This window comes from Hyperolius riggenbachi, chromosome 5 (assembly GCF_040937935.1).
Source record: "Hyperolius riggenbachi isolate aHypRig1 chromosome 5, aHypRig1.pri, whole genome shotgun sequence".
Lineage (NCBI taxonomy): Eukaryota > Metazoa > Chordata > Amphibia > Anura > Hyperoliidae > Hyperolius > Hyperolius riggenbachi.
This window is the reverse complement of record NC_090650.1, coordinates 262,072,338-262,093,068: the sequence shown is the minus strand read 5'-3', so window position 1 is coordinate 262,093,068 and position 20,731 is coordinate 262,072,338. Positions and strand designations below refer to the sequence as shown.

The following is a 20,731-nucleotide window of genomic DNA, read 5'->3' as shown; positions in this document are numbered from 1 at the left end:
TTCAGAATACACCATCAGAAACACTCGCTATATCTACAAGACCGGATTTATACTTCTACTGCTGCTAGGCCAATTTTTTTTTGTTGGTCCTTATTCATGTGTAAAATTTCCCTCCGATTCCTTATGCAATCTCTTTTTCTGTGTGTAACATTATATAGCAGTCCTGCTCTTTCATAAACAACTTCCTGTTCATTTCTCCTCTTCCATATATTGCTCCCCATTTGCAGTCTTATTTGTAAATTCAGCAACCCCTTTGCCATGCTAAGGCACCCCTTAGGAAGCAGCTGCCCAAAGCCCAGGCCTTTGTGGACTTTCCAGAACTCTGGTCCTGCAAATCTATATATTGCTGTATATTGGTATGTACCCCCGCCTTCCCAGTGATTTCCAGCCTAGGCTATTTATATATGCAGAATTCTCCTCCCAGAGCATTCTGGGAGACCAATTTATTATTTTTACTGGCTTTGAAACTCAGTAAACATCTGCAAAGATGCATCTGAGAGCAGTAAAGATGTCACCACTAGCGATACATTTCAGTATGTAAATCGGGGAGAGGAAAGATTTTACAATGGACAAACACTGCCTAATTTATAAAGTATTATTGTAAAAGAGCAATTTTATTCATTACATTATTTTCAGTTTACATTATTTTTACAGTTCCTCTTTAAATAGAACATAGAACCGAGTCTTATATTTTTATCTTCAGTTTAAAGTGAACCAGAGACTAAGCACCCTCATGTATTTTACCATATATATCAGTGTGTACATTAGAGAAAATTAAGGAAAGGTGGGGGGAAAGGCTGCGCATCCCTAAACACATGCTGCAATTGAATGGTTAATCGCACAGGCATACACCGCCTCTGCCAGACTGAAAAATGCATGCCCTGCATCCAAGACAAGTGCTAACATTTATTAAACTAGGAGGAACTTTAGCTTCCAATATGGTTTGCATGCAAAGTATATTGTACTAGACACTTGCGCCACGGTGAGGCAGACCTCCGGGCAAGTGACCTAACCTAAATTTACCAATTTAACCAATAATCCTCCAGTGGTAGACAGGTCATGTGTATGCTCGGTGTGTATTATATCCCACAAGTGGGGCTTGCACTCTTTTGCAGGTAGGCACTGCCTGTTTTTAAGTAGCGCTGTTCATTTCCTTGCTATGTACTAATTTAATTCATTTTTGGCCAGCTGCTCCCACTTAACAGCCATGCTTTTGGTGTATATGCAGAGCTTCTGTTTGGGTTCAAGGTGCGTTTGTAGTTCTTGGGGGGGCTCAGCGCATCTCTGATGGAGGCCATTCGGAGGCAGCCTGGTGTTGCGCTGATCCACCTTTTGTGCAACATTAGAGAAAATACCTACCCTTCTCTCAGTTTCTTCCTTTACTGCTCAGCCTGCTTGTTATCAGCCCTGATAAAATCCCAGTCTGAGCATTCAGACTAGTTTTGTTTAGGAATCATTATAGCCGAGTCTGTCTTCTCTGATGACTTTTCAAGCCCAAGCCTGCCCCCTTCTAGCTCTGCTTGCCTGTTCTGTATACTCAAAGCATTACAGAGCGCTGTGATGAGATGGGAGGAGCTGCTAGTGCTGAGGAAGGAGCTATGCCTGTTGAAAAATGTTATGTTTTTGTTTTTTTCCATCTATTTGTTAGTCATAAGAGGTTTTTAGTAATGGTGATTTCATTTTGCACACAGCCCACTAAATAATATGCATTTCTGTTGAACTGTGCTTTGCATAGTGTTTGTGTGTAAAAAAAAAAACAAACGGCACACCAGAGCGGCGAAAATACTAGATCAGTGGTTCCCAACCGGTGTGCCGCGACACATTCATGTGTCGCGGCAGCACTGGGAATGTGTTGCCGCGTTCCCCCGCTCTGCCTCTTCCTCGCTTGTTGGCTCTGTCCGCCGCTCCATGTATTAGAGAAGTGCTACAAGAAAATGGCCGCCGACGTCCGCAGTTGCGGACATAGCTGCCCATTTTTTGTAGCACTGCAGTAACTACTCAGAGCGAGGGCGGAGGCCAGAGCGAGGAGGGAGCCAGAGAAACACTTGGAGCGGAGAGGGAGGAGAGGACCGGATTTACCATAAGGAACTGAGGTAGGAGCATAAATGTGCCTGCTCCTGCAAAAAGGCGGCATCCTTCACGAGTGTCTCTCTCCCTGTTACAGCCAGCATATCTGTGGCAGACACACTGCTGCAGCTGTGCTGCGGCTGGGAGAGCAGCAGATAGCTAGCAGATTCGAGCAGAGTACAGCTGCCCTCCCCCCTGCTTCCTACAGGCCTACACTGGGGCAGCTATGTTACCTTCACTGGGGCAGCTATGTTACCTTCACTGGGGCAGCTATGTTACCTTCACTGGGGCAGCTATGTTACCTTCACTGGGGCAGCTATGTTACCTTCACTGGGGCAGCTATGTTACCTTCACTGGGGCAGCTATGTTACCTTCACTGGGGCAGCTATGTTACCTTCACTGGGGCAGCTATACCACCTTCACTGGGGCAGCTATACTACCTTCACTGGGGCAGCTATACTACCTACATATGTGATGTGTCACAGTGATCTGAGCGTTTGGCGTGATGTGTCACGACTTCAAAAAGGTTGGGAACCACTGTACTAGTTATATTTATTTTGTAAAATCTATCAGGGGATATGTTTATTTTATGCCGAAAAGTTTGTCTCTGGTTTCCTTTAAGGACTTCATTTTAAGATCTGAATTCTAAACAGCAATGGTGTCAAATCTGCTTAGCTGAGCTGGAAAACAAAGACGTAACAACCCTTTGAATTTTTCAGCACTAAGACCTTTGAAGTATTTCTGAAGTGTTTTCTCGCTTAGATTTAACTCTTATGGCTTCTATTTACTTTTCAGGAATCTGACTAAATTCATCAAGTTGTGAAAAGCTCCTTTGCATAGATAACTCTCTAGCTTTTTAAAGCTTGCTCTACTGGAAAACAAAAAGGGACTTGAGACATTTTCTTATTAGGGCTAATATTGCATGTAAGTTTCTCATGTCACTTTAGGTGTGAATCTTCAGCGATCTTGTGTAATTAAAGCGGAAATGAAAAAAGAAAAAAAAAAACGGTTTCACTTATCTGGGGCTTCTGGCAGCCCCTTGCAGCCATCCTGTCCCGCGCCGGTCCCCCATGATTCTCTGTTCTTCTGCCGCCAGCTAGTTTCGGTTCAGTCGACTTGTAAGTCGATGGGCAGGACGATATTGCGGATGGGAACGCGAGCAAAGATGCACGTGGCCAGAGCTGCGCAGACGCAGTGGCCTGTTGGCGAAACCAAAACTATCTGGCAGCGGGGTAACGGAGGATCGTTGAGGACCGGCGTGGGACAGGACGGCTGCAAGGGGCTGGCAGGGGCCCCAGGTAAGTGAAACTCTTTTGTTTTTGTTTTTTTATCTTCAGTTCTGCTTTAAATTAGGAATGGAGCTTTTGTAGACAGACAAGTGTTTTGTTTTTTTTGTGTGGTGAATGGTACGGATCATGGAGAGACATTAGAACACTCTCAAACTGAGTCAGACCTTTGCAGAAGTCATGAAATAGTGATTTTGAGCAACACAAAACTTTTTACAGCTTTTATTTTAGCTGATATGCTCTGTTTACTTCATGCGTCATGCATCAGGTGTCTGCTGCAGTTAATCCTTCAATTTGTTAAAAAGAGACACTGTATTACCCCTGTTTCATCACTAGGTGGAAGTAGACAATCAGATTTAGTGTACTGCTGACGGTTTTATGGTCCTGTTATTATCTGGTTAGCATGACTGTGTCTCTATGTGGCTTTTAATGTCGTTCACCTCAGAAAGGCGGGTCATGCATAGCAGACACGACAAACACATGTTCCAAGCAGATGTCCTTTGAGCCGCTCGTGTGAGGTGCTGTTGTGAGCTAATATCTTCCAGTATTCAGCTGTGTCTGTGTTTCATTCCACTAAGGGTTTATTAAAATGCTCATATTCTTTGTAGTGGGGATTCTTTTGAAGCATTTTCCAGGCCTGTAGAACTCATCTTCTGCTGTATGCTGCACTGGAAAGTGAGATCAGTCTTCTGATGAATAGCACTTTATGAACCTGTTCTGATGATTTATCTTTATCCACACAGGCACATGGCCTATGTGTTTCTTTTAGCTGATATATTGTAGTAGCTAGGACAGAAGTATTGCTATGGTTAGAGGAAAATAATGGCTATTGGGCATTTGTATGAAGGTTGCTTATATCTGCAAACCTGTACATAAAATTTATAAGAAAATTGAGAATAGACTTTCACAATGCCAACAGGCTTACTGGAAGAATCACCTAAACTGATGAGTGCACAAATGAAAAAAGTGCTCTGCAACATCTCCAGCCATAGAAATGAGACTACAGCTTTAGTATGGCCTAGCTGTAACCCAGCAGCTTATTAAGCCTTATACATACTAGATAATACATGTCAGCCCATGGACCATCATCTGGCCCATATGATGTTTTCCCACTTTGCATTATCATGTTTGACCCACTCTAGACCACCAGGGAAGCTATATTAGAGGCAAAGCCCTAGATCACCAGGGAAGCCATATGGGGGAGGGAGGGGGAAAGCACTAGAGGCCACTAGACATCAGGGAACGGTATAGGAGTGTGAGGGAGGGCCACTAGACACCAGAGACTGGTATAGGGGAGGGAAAAGTGCCACTAGACACCAGGGAACGGTATAGTGGAGGGCCACTAGACACCAGGGAACAGTATAGGAGAGTGAGGGAAAACCACTAGACACCAGGGAACATTATAGGGAAGGGAGGAGGGCCACTAGCCATCAGGGAACTGTGTAGGAGAGTGAGGGAGGACCACCCGACACCAGGGAACGGTATAGGGGAGGGAGGAGCGCCACTAGACACCAGGGAACGGTATAGGGGAGAGAGAGGAGGACCACTAGACACAATGAAACTGTATAGGGGTGGGAGAAGGGAAATTCGACACCAAGGAAATATATAAGGGAGGTATGTGGCCACTAAACATTGAGGTTAGACTTGGGCCCAGTGTTAAATTTCAGCCCACTTTGTATTTGATTGACACCCCATGTGCTAGACTAAATTTGGCCATCTCTGCCAATAATCTAGCCTGTGTAAGCTGCCCAAATGCCAGACTGAAAGTGCCAAATCTTCAGCAAGCACTTTGTTACTCCTCCCACTGAAAGCCACTTTGTCGTGTCCTGTGCCACCGTTGTCCCTTCTTCAACAGAAGGCATCACTGTAGCCTAGAAAAACCTCTGTACAGTAGTTGGTCCCTGAACTGTCACCCAAGGGATCAAGTCTTGACCCCTCCAGGTAACCATCATTGTACATGTATATGCATCTTTATTACAGCTTGCAATTCTCAGATAAGGCTACATGCATCTCCTATGCTATGCTCTCTGACCACAAAGTACCATTTAGTTAGCTGTTTAAAAAAAAAAAAAAAAAAAAAAAAGCTTGAATTGTAATAGAATATTAAAGGGAACCTTAACTGAACGGGCGGTAAATAGTTTCAATTACCTGGGGCTATTACCAGCCCCCTGCAGCAGTCCTGTGCCCTCGGAGGCGCTCTGGAATCCTCCGGTCCCCCGCTGTCACTTAGTTTCGTTTTTGACGACTCACCAGTCAGCCGGCCGGCATGCGTATTATTTGACGCATTACCTACTGCAATTAGTGCTGTTGTGGACCGCAACGCGTACAAAAATACGCGTTGCCGCACATCTACGTGTGCGGAATGCGGCAACGCGTATTTTTGTGCGCGTTGCGGTCCATAACAGCGCTAATTGCAGTAGGGAATGCGTCCAATAATACGCATGGCGGCCGGCCGACTGGTGAGTCGTCAAAAACGAAACTAAGTGACAGCGGGGGACCGGAGGATTCCAGAGTGGCTCCGAAGGCACAGGACTGCTGCAGGGGGCTGGTAATAGCCCCAGGTAAGTGAAACTCTTTACCCCCCGTTCAGTTAAGGTTCCCTTTAAGTTCTGCCAACTTTTACCATGTGGTCTTTATCAGATTTCAGCAGTAACACAATTAAAGCCTTGTAGAAATGTAGAAGGCATGTGGCCAATCAGGGTTTGAGCCTCGATCTCTTGGGCAACATGGGAGGGCGTGGGAAGCATCTGGAGGATCCAGAGGCTACCCTCCTTTTAGATAAGCAACTTTTTTTTGCCGACTTGGCATTGCTTCAAAGCAGCACTACAGACAGAAATGTTCCCTCTGTCCCAATAGGTTTCTCACGCAGCTACTTGGAAAAGACTCCTGCTTGGGGGAAGAGGGGGGGGGGGGGTATGGTTAATAAAACTTGCCTTCACTTTTCCCTGGAGCAAGATCAGACTGTGCCAGCAGGAAGTTGTGGAAATCCAGCTTTCCTGCTTTGTAGATTGTCCTTTGATCTAAGATCAGCACCAGTTAAAACTGTTTACAAAGCAAACATAGCAAGAACCTTCCTGGATGTGCCAGGTGCCCTAATCCAAAGCCGGAAACTGCTGTTTTTATCACAGTACAGCCTTCTGACTGAACAACAGATGTAAGATATGCATGTAGTGTCTTCCCCTAGCACAAGTTATATGGCGATCTGGTGGGAATTGTGAGTTTTACACATATGACATTACTTTGGGACAAAGGCTGTCAGGGTAACTGTATAGACAGACAGTAAGGAGTTTGGAGATATTTATTGTATATTATGCCAGATTAGAATTACTGTATGTACTTGGCTATAAATTGAGAAATTTAGAACTGACTCACAGGTTAAAAGTGTGTGTGTGTGTGTGTGTGTGTGTGTGTGTGTGTGTGTGTGTGTGTGTGTGTGTGTGTGTGTGTGTGTGTGTGTGTGTGTGTGTGTGTGTGTGTGTGTGTGTGTGTGTGTGTGTGTCCAAAATATCGGTAGGCATTATGTGTGGGATGTGTGTGGGGGGGGGGGGGGGGGGGAGGGTCGCGGGGGGGGGGGGGGGGGGGTCGCGGGGGGGGGGGGGGGGGGAGGGTCGCGGGGGGGGGGGGGGTCGCGGGGGGGGGGGGGTCGCCTTAAACACGAGTCAATCCTAAATCTCTCCACTTATAGCCCGTATTGGGGGGGCCGCCTCCCTTTCTCCCCCTCCCAGCAGCCTCTGTCTCCATTTCCCCCTCCCCCGGTAATACAATGTAGTGCGCCCCAAACACCATTCCCATCCCTCACCACTCTAGCGCTGCTTCCTCTTGCGTAATACAGTGTAGTGCACCCAAGCATGGAAGTCCTGTCCCTCACCACTCTAGCAATGCAGCCCTTCGAATCCTCTTCTCAGGATGGTCTGCATGGTGTACCTCGATGCCATATGACATCGGGAATGGAAGGTACGCCATGCAGTCCAGCGTGAGCAGAGGATGCAGCGCTAGAGTGGTGAGTGACAGGATATCCGTGTTCGGGCACACTACATTGTATTAGGGCGGGAAGGGGGAAACAAAGATAGAGACACACGCTATTTATGTTGTGGTGGGTGAAAGGAGCCTAGGAAGCTAACAGCTTCAGTGTTGCGGGGTGGGGGGTTTACATGGGGGGAGGGGGGTGGCAAAGAGATGCAGAACCACTTTAGGTGTTGGGAGAGGGATTAGGCAAGCTGGCAACTGGGTGGGGGGGGGGGCAGTACCACCCACCACTACCCTTTAGGTAGTGGTGGGTGGGAGGGGGTTCAAAAGAGGATAGGGTTAATGGCTGCATATGGGGGCCAGGAGGAGTTATTGGTTGCACTTGGGTACTAGGAGAGGTAAATAGCTACAATATTTTATTAAGTGCAGCCATTAACTCGTTCTGGTCCTCAAGTGCAACCATAAACTTTGCTGGATAGACTTTTATATTTGAGTTATTAAAAATTCCTAACTTAAGAGGGTTGACTTATACACGAGTATATACGGTACTCCTTAAAGGATACACGAGGTGACGTATGACATGATAGACATGTGTATGCACAGTGCCAAACACACAAAGAACTATGCTGTTTCTTTTCGCTCTCCTTCTCTGACTGGAAGAGTTAATCAGGAATGTGACAGTTTCTGTCCCGTCACGACTGGGTCGGACTATAGCGTAACCCTCACTGATGGGGAATTATAGCCATAAAACAATCCTGGCGGAAAATGGCTTCTGAGAGCAGGAAAGAGATAAACGCTGTCAATAGTTCATAGATTTTAGTGCTGGATTTATTTTAGTGAATGTGTCCATGAGCAGAGACAATGAAACTGAAAAAAAAGTAGATTGGGTAGATAAAATAAATCTGTGGGGGATATCTAAAAAAGGTCTTTAGGAAGAGGATAGATACAATTGTTTATCTGATCCGTTTATTTTCACCTCTAGTTTCATTTAAATTACCAAAATATGTAAGCAATAACAATGTTTATCAAGTTTCCTCTTTTTAATTGTAGCTGAATGATGTTTGTTGATATTAGCTGCAGTTTGATATGTTGGTTGATTAAGGAGTAAATGATATACTGTATTTAACTTGTACAACTATTAAACTTTTTCTGTAGGAAAAACGTGCATATAGGGAACTAAGAGTTCTTGAAAATGTGAAAAACAGCATATCTGAAGCCAGTGACCATATTCTTCCAAAGTGTACAGATTCACTGCAAGACCAGCTTGGACAAATGCTAAAAACCTGTAAGTCAAATGCATGTCTGAATACAGTTAAAAGTGAGCAGATTATGAGAAAATGCATAAAGGTTATCTGTAAAAAAAAACTATGATCCAAAATAATCAGAAGACCTAGAGATATTGGCTGCTAAAGTAACATGCATTTCTAAATCAAAAGTGACAAATGGTGCTGTATCTAGTCTAAAGGTGCCCGTACATCAGACGACAGGTAATGTGTAGTGCACTGGGCACAGATCTCTCCTTGATCGGAGAGAGATCTGTTGCCTGCCCATACACCTAAGGCCGATTCCCGATCAATTTCAAGTTGAAATCAATCCAGAATCGGCCTTTTGACCTTGCATCTGCGGCCTTGCTGGCCCAACGCTGTTCCCCCTACCGTTCAGTGCAGATGTAGGGTCAAAAGCTCCTGGAGCCAGCAGCAGACAGGTAATCTATACTGGACCAGGGACACATTGAACTATAGGGCAGACAGCGATGAGGGGGGTTTGTCGTGTCTGTCATTTGTCCTAATATCGCTTGCCGTGACCACCACGCACCCGACCTACCATGATGGCCTTACATCTTGCAGTATGTCCAATCGACATGCTCGGCCCGAAATTGGTCACATCGTTGATCGGGCGTGCACTTGGCGGCACCGATTTTCATCCGTTTTGATAATTATCGTATCAGATGGTTGATCAGCCGTCAAGTCGCTAAATGTATGGATACCTTAAGAGTGCATGCTTGCATGCAATTTTGATTGGCCATCACTTACCAATTTTACCACCTTTTCTGTAGGTAAGCTCTCATACTACAACTGGCAAAATTGTCCAATTGTCAAAATTGGATGTTTGTAGCAGGCTTAAAGCATACCTGAAGTGATATGAATATAGAGGCTGCCATATGTATTTCCTTTAAAACAATACCAGTTGCCCTGCAGTCCTGCTGATCTCTTTTGTTGGTGTAGGCTAATCCAGTCAAGTATCAGCCAGAAACATCTGATCTTCATGCTTGTTCAGGGTTTCTGGGTAAACATTTTAGAGGCAGAGGATCAGCAGGACAGCCAGGCAATTGGCATTGTTTGAAGGAAATAAATGTCAGCCTCCATATACCTCTAACTTCATTTGATTTTTAATTTTATAAACTGAGCTCACAAAAATTAACAATCTGCAAAAAGGGTTGATACAATTACAAAATTGTCTTTCTTTTCAGAGCAATCCCACACATAATGCCTACCGATATTTTGGACACACACACACACACACACACACACACACACACACACACACACACACACACACACACACACACACACACACACACACACACACACACACACACACACACACACACACACCAACACACCAACACACCAACACACCAACACACCAACACACACACACCAACACACACCAACACACACCAACACACACCAACACACACCAACACACACCAACACACACCAACACACACCAACACACACCAACACACACCAACACACACCAACACACACCAACACACACCAACACACACCAACACACACCAACACACACCAACACACACACACCAACACACACCAACACACACCAACACACACACACCAACACACACACCAACACACACAACACACACACACACAGTGTGTTTTCTGTTTTTGTGAATTCAGGTTCACCACACATCTAATGCATGCGGCAGCTTCACAGATGGTGAATGGATTTCATTCTGAAATCGATTCACAATCTGTTTGCAGTAAAGGCAGCCATACAATCCCTCTCTGATAAGATTCGATCAGAGAGGAATCTATCTGTTGGTCGATCTGATGGCAAATCGACCAGTGTATGGCCACCTTTAGGCATTTTTCATTTCATTTCTCAGCCTGCTGGGTCTTCTTCACCAGCCATCACCAGTTGTAAGTGGTCATTCAGGAGATCACATGATCATGTCAGAGGAAATGCACCTTAAGCAGAGGCAGTGGGCACTTGTTATGACAGAGGAGTGATGAGCAGGATGTTGAATTAGGTTCCTGCTATTTGGGACGCCTGTGGATATGTGGTCATCATACTCTGCATAGGAGCCCCTACATGGCAGTAATGTTTAAGGCCCCATGCACATTCTAGTGCTTTTTGCCTGGCGATTCGTGTTTTGCTGATCATCGGCGATCAGCAAAGCGCTACTGCACAAGTAATCCTTGGGGATTACTCTCTCTGCAGCGAGTGCAGCACAAATATCGCCAATCTCAAACGTGCTGTGTGCAGCATTTTCCTGGCAATTGCATTACAATTCTTATTCATTAGAATGAGAATCCCAAAACATGAGCGTAGAAAAAGTAAATGTTTGTGTTAAAAAATGTGAACAGGACCTAAAGTGTAGTCGAGCCAAAGCTCTGGTATAACATTCTACAACATACTTGCCTAAGAAGAGGGAAGACTCTGGATCCTGTAGAGGATTCCCATGGCGTCCTCCAGTCCCCTGTTGCTGCTCGCGGACCCTCCAAAGATTACAGACAAGGGTAATTGGTCTATTCGGAGTTGCTCCTCTTTAAACATGGCCGTACTGCGCCTGTGTGAGTACAGCTGCACCTGCGCTCGTGTAAGAGCATCTCCGTGCTACTGTGCAGGCATGGCTGTGCTTGTGTGGGTGCAGAGCGGCCATGCTCATGCCAAAAGAGGAGTGTGACCACTATGTTAAGGTGGGTCGCAAGCAATGGCATGGGAAGCCTTCTTACGCCTCAAGTTCTCTTTAGCAGCTGCGGATCAGGGAGTAGACAAGTCACTGCGCACCCCTGGAACAAGCCATATTGCTATGCCTGTATCTTATATGACAGCTTACAAAGCGTGGCATTCTGCAGTTTATATGTAGATAAATATTGAATTCTCTATGCACTTAGAAACTGGTTTCATTAATGTATATTCAGCCTATTTATGTTAGCATTTAGGTCTTTATTAAATATAGAATAACATGGGAATGACCAGAGCATAGTTATGAAAGGAGTCAGCAGATGGCAGCAGGTCACTATTTGGAATACTGTGAATCCATTGTCATGTGTTCCCATCCTCTGCACATGTTTGACTTTTGCTGATGTCTCTATTCTGAGGGTCAGTGTGTGAAGTATTTGCAGCCTGTACTACAGCCAGACTGGATTAGGTGTGTATAACAGCGGGTCATGTACTTGATTTTCCTGTTATAACAAGCTCTTGTGCAATGGGAAATTATAGTCCTCCAACTTGTATGATAGTAGATTTTTCCACAGCTAATTTTGAAGATCATGTAGTACGTTTAGTTTTTTTTCTGCCATTTATTAATTTACTTTTAGGCAATAATTGCTAAATCTTTTAGTTACAACTTAACTTACTATATTTTTGTTTAGCCTGCTCTTTTACCAAAGCTTAATCTGTGTGCCAGCAATAATATTGAAGTTTATTTTACCTAATCGTTCACATACATAGTTCTGGAACCTAAAATGAACCAAAACCTAAAGCCAAGCATAAGGTAGTGTTACCACTTTTTGGATTAAAAAATACCAGCTGGAGGGGGGGGGGGGAAGGAGTGGGGGGTGGCGTTTGACAGACAAAAATTGTGCAGGGGCCCTGGGGGCTGACTGTTTTTTTTTTGGGGGGGGGGGGGCAGGTTACCTTTTTGCCCCATCCTTCCTTGAAAAGGCCCTGGGTGTGAGGACTGCTTGAAGGTGTGGGGGGAGGAGGGAGATGAGGATGAGCTGACTTAGAGTGTTGGGGCATGAAAATAAAGGCTGGTTCAAGGCAAATCAGGTGATGTGAGCTCCAAAGATGCCACATAAGTTTAGGCCCTCAAATTTCCACCTATAGTTGCAAAATGTGACTATTAACCTGGGTGCCTGTGGTGGCACCCAAGCTTTCTGTGGTGCCAAACAAAGGGATGGTTAGGGTAAGGCATTGGTTTGGCGGGTCGGTTATGGGAGGGGTTTGTTGCATCCTTATTTCTAAATTCCTGTAGATCCTGTTTTTCCAAGATCCTGTAGAGGCTTCCCATGGCGTCCTCTGGCCCTTACCACTCAAGGACCCCCCAAACCGTACCGACAAGGGTTTGTAGGAAATCTGATCGGGGTTGCACTCCTCTTCAAGCGCTAGCTGTTATGGCCACTCATGCATGAGCTCTGTGCTACTGCACTAGTTCTGCACCAATACTGGGGGCTACCTATACTTAGGGCACCTATACCTGGCTACCTATACTTGGGGCACCTATACCTGGCTACCTATATTTGGGGCACCTATACTTGGGGCACCTATACCTGGCTACCTATACTTGGGGCACCTATACCTGGCTACCTATACTTGGGGCACCTATACCTGGCTACCTATACTTGGGGCACCTATACCTGGCTACCTAAACTTCTTCCCACATCCCAAAAACATACAGATAAGTTAATTGGCTTCACTCTAAATTGGCCCTAGACTATGATATATACACTACACAATACACACATAGACATATGACTATGGTAGGGGCTAGATTGTGAGCTCCAACGAGGGACGGTTAGTAACGAGACAATATACTCTGTACAGCACTGCGGAAGATGTTGGCGCTCTATAAATACATAATAATAATAATAATAATAATAGACCCTGAACAAGCCAGCATACCAGGTGCTCTGACTGAAGTCTGACTGAATTAGCCACATGCTTGTTTCAGGTGTGTGATTCAGACATTACTGCAGCCAAAGCAGGACTGCCAGGCTACTGGTATTATTCACAGTGGTATGTTGCAGTGCGACTTGACGACTGTTCTGTAAGGCTGTACACCGCACCGCAATGGTCATAGTGCAGCAGGTGTGTTGGGATACAATGTAGTGCGGTATGGTAACTGCATGCAGTGCATTACCACAAAACGCTCACGTTGGCAGTTACAGAAAGCATACTTTACACTGACTGTCTCACTGTGTGTGACCCAATGCGTGGCGCTGTTTTCCCGATCTGTTACGTTGCGTTCCTATTGCTACAGGGAATGCAACTGGCACTGTGAACGTGGCATAAAAGGAAAGAAATATGTGAGCCTCCATATCCCTTTCACATCAGATTCTCCTTAATCCATTAGCAGCTACAAAATGTGCACTGCAAGCCTCGGCATATCTCATTTTGGCTGCCTAGTGCCGCAAAACAAGTGCGTGGCAGTAAGCAGTTATATTTACCTGTTCCAGGCGGGTTCTTCTGCCACCATCGGTTTTGAACTCTCGGCAGGTCTTCTGGGTCCCGGTTACATCCGATCACATAAGTCTTAAGACATGGGATCGGGATCCAGGAGACTGTGTCAGGGTTACAGTGCCACCCAGTGGTCGAATAGGGGTGAAGGAAGGTGGCACTGTAACACTGGCACAGACTCCTGGATCCCCAATCCCATGCCTTATGTGAACGGGACCCAGAAGACCTGCCTAGAGTTCAGAGCCGACGGTGGAGGAAGAGAAGAAGCCCTCCAGAGCAGGTACATTTCCAAACTAGTTACTCCGTCAGAGGGTTACATTGCACAAGCAGCTTCAAATGATTTGTATCTGGGTTGAAGCTGCCATTGGGTTAAGAAAGCAGACAAGACCATTAGCTGAGTGCGCTAATTGGCTTCCTGACAGAAAATATATATTTTATGTTGCCATTTGAAAAAGATGATGCAATTTTCTGACAGATTTACTGTCAGATCGATTATTTCCAACGTGTCTGATCTAATTTCCGATAGATTTTTCGATCGATTTTCCGGTCACCTATGAAAAATTGTTCAAAAAAATCGATTGGAAATAAGATCGGACCTGGTGGAAGTAATTGATCTCAGTAACTCTGTCAGAAAATTGCATTGTGGGTACCTCGCATAACAAGCTGTGTGCTTCTGCTGTGCTAAATGCTGTGTGCTTCTGGACCATTCTAAAGGGGCCCATATCCTGGTTGATTTCAGCCATCGATTGAATCAATCAGAAATTTATTCTACCAAATTATCCGATCGATTTGCGTCCGATTTCGATCAACTTGATCTGACAGGATGGAAAATCTAAGTTGGCCCATAGCGTTGCATTGGATCTGAAATCTATTGGAAATCTGTTCCTAGTGTGTGGCACACATCAGATTCCTGTCAGATTCAACTTGACAGGCATCTGACAAAAATATATCTGATCGAATCTGATGCAAATCTATAAGTATACAATTACTAGAGGGTGCTGCTTGAATAATTACAACTCACAGGCCTGGAACCCACTGAAATACGCAAAACGCAACCGCTAGCGTTTTGTCTGAGCGGTTTGCAAGCGGATTCATGCACATTTTCGGTCGCGTTTTGCAACAGTGTATTTTTTTGCTCAGCGGTTGTGTAGCGTTTTGCGTTTTGCGTTTTTATCCTGATTGGTCCTGTGAAATATTTTTCATTTTGTTACAGTGTGCTGAACCGCAAAACGCTAACAAAACCGCTCAGTTTAGGTTTTGCTGAGCGTTTCTGCTAGCGTTTCAATACTTTACATTGAAGCGCTAACGCTCCCAAAATGCTGCAGGTCCTGCGTTTGCGTTTCTGGGAAACGCAAACGCTCCTGTGGAAGTTGCCCCATCCATTAACATCAGCTGAGCGTTTTGGCAAACTGCTAGCGTATCGCAGCGCTGCCAAAATGCTCAAAAAAACGCTCTTGTGGGTTCCAGCCCACACAGAATTTTTACTGTCATGCTTCCTCCTGCTGCAACCTGCTCGGGAAGGGTTAACCCCCGTTCCCCACCATTCAAAAGAAATAGAATTTACAATATATTGAGGTGTGCTAGACGTAATAATTATAACTTATTCTTTTAAAGAAAATAGTTTATTATTCTGTTTTAATTTGTCACATAAAACAATTCCACTTAAAGGCCTCTTTTATATAAAATTTTCATTAAATTCACTCACACACATACAAACACACCAGAGCGTACTGGATCCCTCCTAAAAAAAAAAGAGAAAAATGTTCCCTCCTATTAAAAATTCCAAAGTAAAAAAAAAATAATAAAAAAAAAAATGTTAAAGGACTTCGATTCCTAGACAAAAATGTTTCCATATAATTCAACCATTCCTCCTGAGATCCGCCAATTCCATGTATAGAAATGGAGGGGGGGGGGGGGGGTTCAGTGTATATACTTTGCACAATTAAGTCACAGTGGCAATATGCCCCTGTTGCAGTAGTTAGTACGTCTCTCCATACAGGTTATCTCGTACCATCATCTGGGAGCAACTAAGACTTGTATCTCACCTTTCGTGATATTCCTCAATAGGCTGATCCCGGTAGTTGAGACCTGAGTATGCTGGATCCCGTTCAGTGCTCTCCAAAAGGCTAAACTGGGTGATCGGTGTTAACAGCGGCGGTGAGCCGTCCTCACACAGCCGTCTCTGCTCCGGCATCAACTTCCGGTCCTTGGTTCCTGAGTGATGACGTCACTTACTCCAGTGCGTCTCCTCCAGAGATATGTTAGGTCTACTCCGGCTTTCCTGGAGGACACCAGACATGCCCTGAATATTATAGAGGGGATAAGATGGGAGGAAGGATGTCTACTTGCCACTTTAGATGTGGCATCTCTTTATACGATAATACGGCATGAGGATGGCCTGAGAGCTATTGATAATTATTTGAATTTGGACTCCTCTATAAGGATGGAGCAGAGGAACTTCATCCTGTGTGCAATTCAATTTATTCTGGAGCACAATTATTTCAGATATGGAGATGAGTATTTCCTCCAGACGAGCGGGACGGCGATGGGGACTAGGTTCGTGCCGGGTACACAAACCTTTTTATGGCTCATTGGGAGCATACCCATATATATATGGGCCTGAGGGCCCAGCGCGAGTCTGGTCATCTGGAAAAGGTTCATTAACGACAACGTCCTGCTCGTCTGGAGAGGCTCTGAGGACTCCTTGAGGGAGTTTGTGGACAGGTTGAAATGTAAAACGGTTAACTTGAAGTTTACATTGGAGATAGATACTTAGATCCAAAAAAACTTGTTTCCTTATTACCTATGTAGAAAATAACTGCCTGAAAACCTGCACGTTTGTGAAGCGTAGTTAAAGCGGACCCAAACCAAACATTTTTTTAAATTCTAAGTATTTAGTTGCACCACTCTGACACATACAAAGATAAATAAACACACCTTCAAACCTATGAGCATATCAGTGCATGCTTTTCACCCTTTTCTTTTCATAGCTAGGATTATACTGGGGGCAGCCATTAGCAATTCCTCCATTGCCAGACACCATCTACTCCACCAGTTTGCCGGAAAAATTCCGGCAATTTGAAAGGAAGGGAGGGGTTCCTCCAATAAATGTAAAATATTTTATATTTGTCATCATGCAGCTGAAAAAAGGCTGCTATTTATTATTATAATTTAGAAAATAGATTTTATTTCTGAAATCTTGTATTCTTAATTTGGGTCCACTTTAACAGCTATATTTTAACCACTAGTTGTCATCTCCCCATGTCGCTTGACAATATCCCTTTGTCTTCTCTTTAACTTTTTTTTTTTTTTTTTATATAAAAAAATGTTTTTACTTTGGAATTTTTAATAGAGGGAAAATGTTTCTCTTTTTTTTTTTTTTTTTTAGGAAGGAACCAGTACGCTCTGGTGTGTTTGTATGTGTGTGAGTGAATTTAATGAAAATTTGATATAATAAAGGCCTTTAAGTGGAATTGTTTTATGTGACAAATTAAAACAGAATAATCTATTTTCTTTAAAAGAATAAGTTATAATTATTACATCCAGCGCACCTTTCCATATGTTGTAAATCTATAAGTGTATGGCCACCTTTACTGGCTGTGGATACAGCATTGCTTTGCTGTATTTTGCTGAAGTTGCTATTCCTTGGGCTAACCCCACACACCCGTTTTTTGTTCTGAAGTTTCTCCAAACTGGCCCTGTAAACATTCTCATGCTCCCAATCCTATGTGTGTCAGCATTTTTTTTATCTAATGCCTATGATCTAAACCTCACGTGATTACTAACCTCTGTTATTTGTTTCTTCCTCCTCCTAAGGAATAGAGTGCAGAGAGTATCACAAGTGTATGATTGAGATCAGTAAGCAGTGTTGTTCCATACAGAATGGGAGGCATTGGTGGGGTTTACAGAAGCAGAAAAAAAGCATTACAAATTCCATAACTTGAAATATTACAAATGTTTCATTTTTGGTAGCTCTGACCGCTGGTTTGAATGGAAGACTTTGTAAGCAAAGCACATCCTGCTTTACATCTCTAATAAGAGCATTTACATCAGATCAAAAGGATCCAATAAATTGACCACCCCGAGAGTTCAACTAAAAACCTTCGGAGCTACAGCCTTCTGTTATGCTGCCCCTACCCTGTGGAATGTCTTGCCAAAGTTAATCAAGACAGCCCCAACCCTGGACATGTTTAAATCAAAACTGAAAAGCCACCTGTTTAGTCTGGCATTTATGATCACATATCTTTTTCCCCTGTACACATCACTATGTACTGATCCGAGACAAGCTTATGTGCTTTGGGTCCTATGGGAGAAAAGCGCTTTCCAAATGTTTTGTTGTCGTTTGTATTACCCTAAAGTCACCGGAGTTGGTATTGAGTAAAGCAGAACTCCATGAGGTGTCATTGTAAAATGTGATTGCCCTTAAAAAGTAAAGGTGCACAAACAGATTTTTCCGTTCTATTCCTTGCAGATTCTCTCACTCTGATTGAATCGGAAGGAGATCAACTCCCTTAAAGGACTTGCGAGGCAAAGAAGGTTAAACAAAGTTAAATACCTATTCCATTTTATTACCCTTAGGGGACGCCCTCTGCATCCCACCTTCATTCCACTGCGTTTGCTTTGCAATGCCCAGGCTCGGGGGGGGGGGGGGACCCGACCCCACCCGACCCGACCCCACCCGACCCCGATCCCACGGGTCGTCCTCAGCTTTCCCACTAAAGATGGCAGCCAGGTGCAGCTGCGCAGTTTTCATAACCGCAAGTGCGGCTGCGCAGCTGTGAGTCCTCCTCCAGCTCCGACCTCGTTCCCGGTAGTCTCGTGCACATAAAGCACGCAAGACAGCCGGGAACGAGGAGGAGGACTTACAACTGCGCAGCTGCACTTGCGGCTATGAAAACTGCGCAGCTGCGACTGGACCTGGCGGCCATCTTTAGTGGGGAAGCTGAAGACGACCCGAGGGATCGGGTAGGGACCCCCCCGAGCCTGGGCATTGCAAAGCAAACACGGCGGAATGAAAGGGGGGATGCGGATGGCGTCTCCTAAGGGTCATGAAACGGAATAGGTAATTAACTTTTTTTTTTATCTTCACCTCGGAAGTCCTTTTTTAAAATGTTTCATTTTGACCAAAAATCGATCGAAGGTATGAATTAGACTGGATGAAAAAACTAGGTAGAACAGACGAGGCAGGAGTGGCAGTAGGCCAGCTAAAAGTCTTAAAGGACACCTGAACTGAGAGGCATTTGAAGGCTGCCATATTTATTTCCTTTTAAACAATACTAGTTGTCTGGCAGCCCTTCTGATCTATTTGGCTGCAGTGGTGTCTGAATAACACCAGAAACAAGCATGCAGCTAATCTTGTCAGATCTGACAATGTCAGAAACACCTGATCTGCTGCATGCTTGTTCAGGGTCTTTGGCTAGAAGTATTAGAGGCAGAGGATCAGCAGGCTAGCCAGGTAACTGGTATTGCTTAAAGAGTAACTGTTAGCATTAAACTCTTGAGGACTGCAGGGCTACCCCCCCCCCCCCCCCCCCCTAGTGACCAGGCCATTTTTAGTGAAATTTGCCACTGCAGCTTTAAGGCCAAGCTGCAGGGCCGCACAACACAGCACACAAGTGACCCCCCCCCCTTTTCTCCCCACCAACAGAGCTCTCTGTTGGTGGGGTCTGATCGCTCCCCCCCCCCCCATGTTTATTTATTTTATAAATATTATTGTTCGTGTTTGTTTGATTTTTTTTTTTTTTTTTTTTTTTAACACTTCTTCTTTAAATCCCCCTCCCTCCCTCCCCACAGCCAGCCAATTACTGCGATCGGCTGTCATAGGCTTCTGCCTATGAGAGCCGATCGCTCTCTCGTCCCCTAGGGGGACAGCCGTGTCACACGGCTGTTCCCAGTGCAGCGCTGCTGCTGATCGCAGTGCTGCACAGTGTAAATAGACGGCGATCACACCGTCTAACAGTCTCCCGAGTGGCAACAGCCGCTCGGAGACTGAAGGCGGGGCGGAGCTCCACCCCCCAAGCAGGAGATGTGCGCGCGATCTCCTGCAAAACAGAGCCCCAGGACTTTACGCCAATCGGCGATAGGCGGTCCTGGGGCTGCCGCCGCGGCCACGCCCATCTGCGTGACACGGGCGGCAACTGGTTAAAATACACAATTAGTTCTACATTGCAGGCTGATATATTAGTAAAAAGGATGTTAATCAGGCAATTGAAAAGTTTAAAATCATTCTTACTTTTTTCTTTGTGTGCAGTTTCTTTCTCTATGCCCCCAGGTTCTAAGAGCGAACGCAGGGCCGCAGAAGAGAAGTGACAGGCATGCTGAATCAGCCTGATTGGCTGATGCCTCTGTCACTCCTCTGCTCTTTGATTGGCCGCCTTGGTCTCCCCTTCTCTCCGTGGTCCAGCCACTGTAAGAGTGCAGGGAAGGGGGGGGGGGGGGCAAAGGCCCAATTCATGTAGCATGTCCGCGCCCCCCCCCCCCCCCCCAGCCCTTCTGCCACCCGCCGCTTTCTCTCTTCCCCGCACTGAACATCGGGGAAGGATAAAGACGGCGCACACAGAGTCCCTGAATAATGGTTCCAGGCGCTGCAGTAGCCTCTTATACACTCTGCACTGCCTCCGGTGGTAGTGCAGAGAATAGATGGGAACGGCAACGCTTTGATCCATTAGCAGGTGAGTCTGTGACTGCTGCATTTATTCCTCCCCGCTGTGCACAGAAACCGTGCGAGGAGGAGGGGGATGTGGGGGGGGGGGGGGGGATCCAGCCAGAGGACACAAGATGGCCCCTGCCAGGAACAGGAGTCGACTAATTTTGCAATTAAAAAAACACAGGAATAAAAACGTAGACACTACTTTACATCTGTTATGTAAGTAGAGCAAGTATTTATCTAATTACATGTGTTTTGGGCGGGGGTGCGGCATTTTTTAGCTAATACCGTGTTTCCCCTAAAGTAAGGCATCCCCAGAGAATAAGCCCTAGCA

At 45.2% G+C, this 20,731-nt stretch overlaps 1 protein-coding gene across 1 annotated transcript in view; it reads left to right on the top strand.

Annotated features, from left to right (window-relative positions):
- Nucleotides 1–20,731, top strand: part of BLOC1S5 (biogenesis of lysosomal organelles complex 1 subunit 5) — a 95,803-nt gene that overhangs the window by 17,120 nt on the left and 57,952 nt on the right. Inside the window, exon 3 of the mRNA XM_068236869.1 lies at nucleotides 8,475–8,604. Coding sequence (XP_068092970.1) covers nucleotides 8,475–8,604 — 130 coding nt within the window. The remainder of the gene's footprint in view (nucleotides 1–8,474; nucleotides 8,605–20,731) is intronic.